Source organism: Eurypyga helias, unplaced genomic scaffold (assembly GCF_000690775.1).
Source record: "Eurypyga helias isolate BGI_N326 unplaced genomic scaffold, ASM69077v1 scaffold32113, whole genome shotgun sequence".
NCBI classification, from domain to species: domain Eukaryota; kingdom Metazoa; phylum Chordata; class Aves; order Eurypygiformes; family Eurypygidae; genus Eurypyga; species Eurypyga helias.
Window position 1 is genome coordinate 1 of NW_010242437.1, and position 1,246 is coordinate 1,246.

The window sequence follows — 1,246 nt, forward strand, 5'->3', positions numbered from 1 at the left end:
ATTCTGTGATTCCCATTAGCATCTTCCTTCTGTTTAACACTCCTCTACGTTACAATAAATATACTACTTCTACAGAAATACAACTGGTGAATCAGTTAATGAGAGCAAATAATACATTGTTATTACACTTTCTGGATGCCAGAAAAGCGTCACTTTTCTGCATTTTCAGCCAGACTGTATCTTCCATTAAATGTTTCCAGTACTGCAACCATCTGACAAAAATCAACAGGACAAAACACAGTATCATAACATGAATATCCCTGAAATCACTTAAAAGCATCTGTCTGAAGATTTTCTGCTTCACTGGCTACTTAAAAGAAAAGCTCATGAATGTGACCTTAAAAAAAAAAAGAAAAAGGAAAGCTTGGTCCTCAAGAAAACTTGATCTTAACCAAAAAAAGGTGTAACAGACAATTATTCTACTTGAAACATACAACTCACCTTGGGTCTACAACTCACCTTGGATGTCAGGATAGGCCACCATATAGAGCAGAGCCCAACGCAGAGTGGTGGCGGTGGTCTCTGAGCCCCCCAGGAAGAGGTCAAAAACAGACTGCACCATGTTCTCCTCATCAAATGTAGAATTAGGGATATTTTTAGTCTACAGGTGAAAATGAGAAAGATAAAATAGGGTATGTGCCTGCATATAACTGCTGTCAGCACTGAGACAAACAGCAGTCACTATACCTAAGCAAACAATATTTCTAGAGAATGGAGAAAATAGAGGTATTTGAGTAAAATGGTATTTATGGTAAGATTTTCCTCAAATAAGTACACTTCTAACGTTAAATTACAGGTGCTGTCGGAAGTATCAGGTGTCTAAGGTCCTGTTATGCTGCCTTCTGGAGCGACTCGTTGCCTTGCTGCTAACTTCCATGAAAAAAACACATTTCAAAGGAGTTTTATCCCACCCTTGCCACTGCACATTCGCCGATCCTGGCTCTCCGTTGCACACATAACATGTTAGCACTGTAACACAGGTACGACAACGAACCAACGGAATTCATTTCTACCTCTAAAACAAGCTAGCAAACGAACCGCTCCAAGTCCATATTTGCTTTGGCCAGCCGAGTTTTTAAACTGTCTGTAGAGCTCTGAAATAATGTTGCTGTGTACAGACAACTGCAGGAATGGTGCAGGGCATCGGTTAGGATAGGTTCTGCGTCACAGCATAAATTACTCACTTTCTCCATCTGCTCTAGGTAAAAGTCAATGAAATCTTCCAGTTTATCTGTTGTTCCTCTTT

The 1,246-nt window shown here is 39.9% G+C and overlaps 1 protein-coding gene across 1 annotated transcript in view; it reads right to left on the bottom strand.

The window, feature by feature from the left end:
* Positions 1–448: 448 nt before the first annotated feature.
* LOC104507723 (cytochrome P450 2C14-like) overlaps positions 449–1,246 on the bottom strand; it is a 12,840-nt gene continuing 12,042 nt past the window's right edge. Inside the window, 3 exon segments of the mRNA XM_010149088.1 lie at positions 449–601; positions 1,185–1,225; positions 1,228–1,246. The exon segment at positions 1,228–1,246 is cut by the window's right edge and continues 111 nt beyond it. Of these exon segments, the coding sequence (XP_010147390.1) occupies positions 449–601; positions 1,185–1,225; positions 1,228–1,246 (213 nt within the window).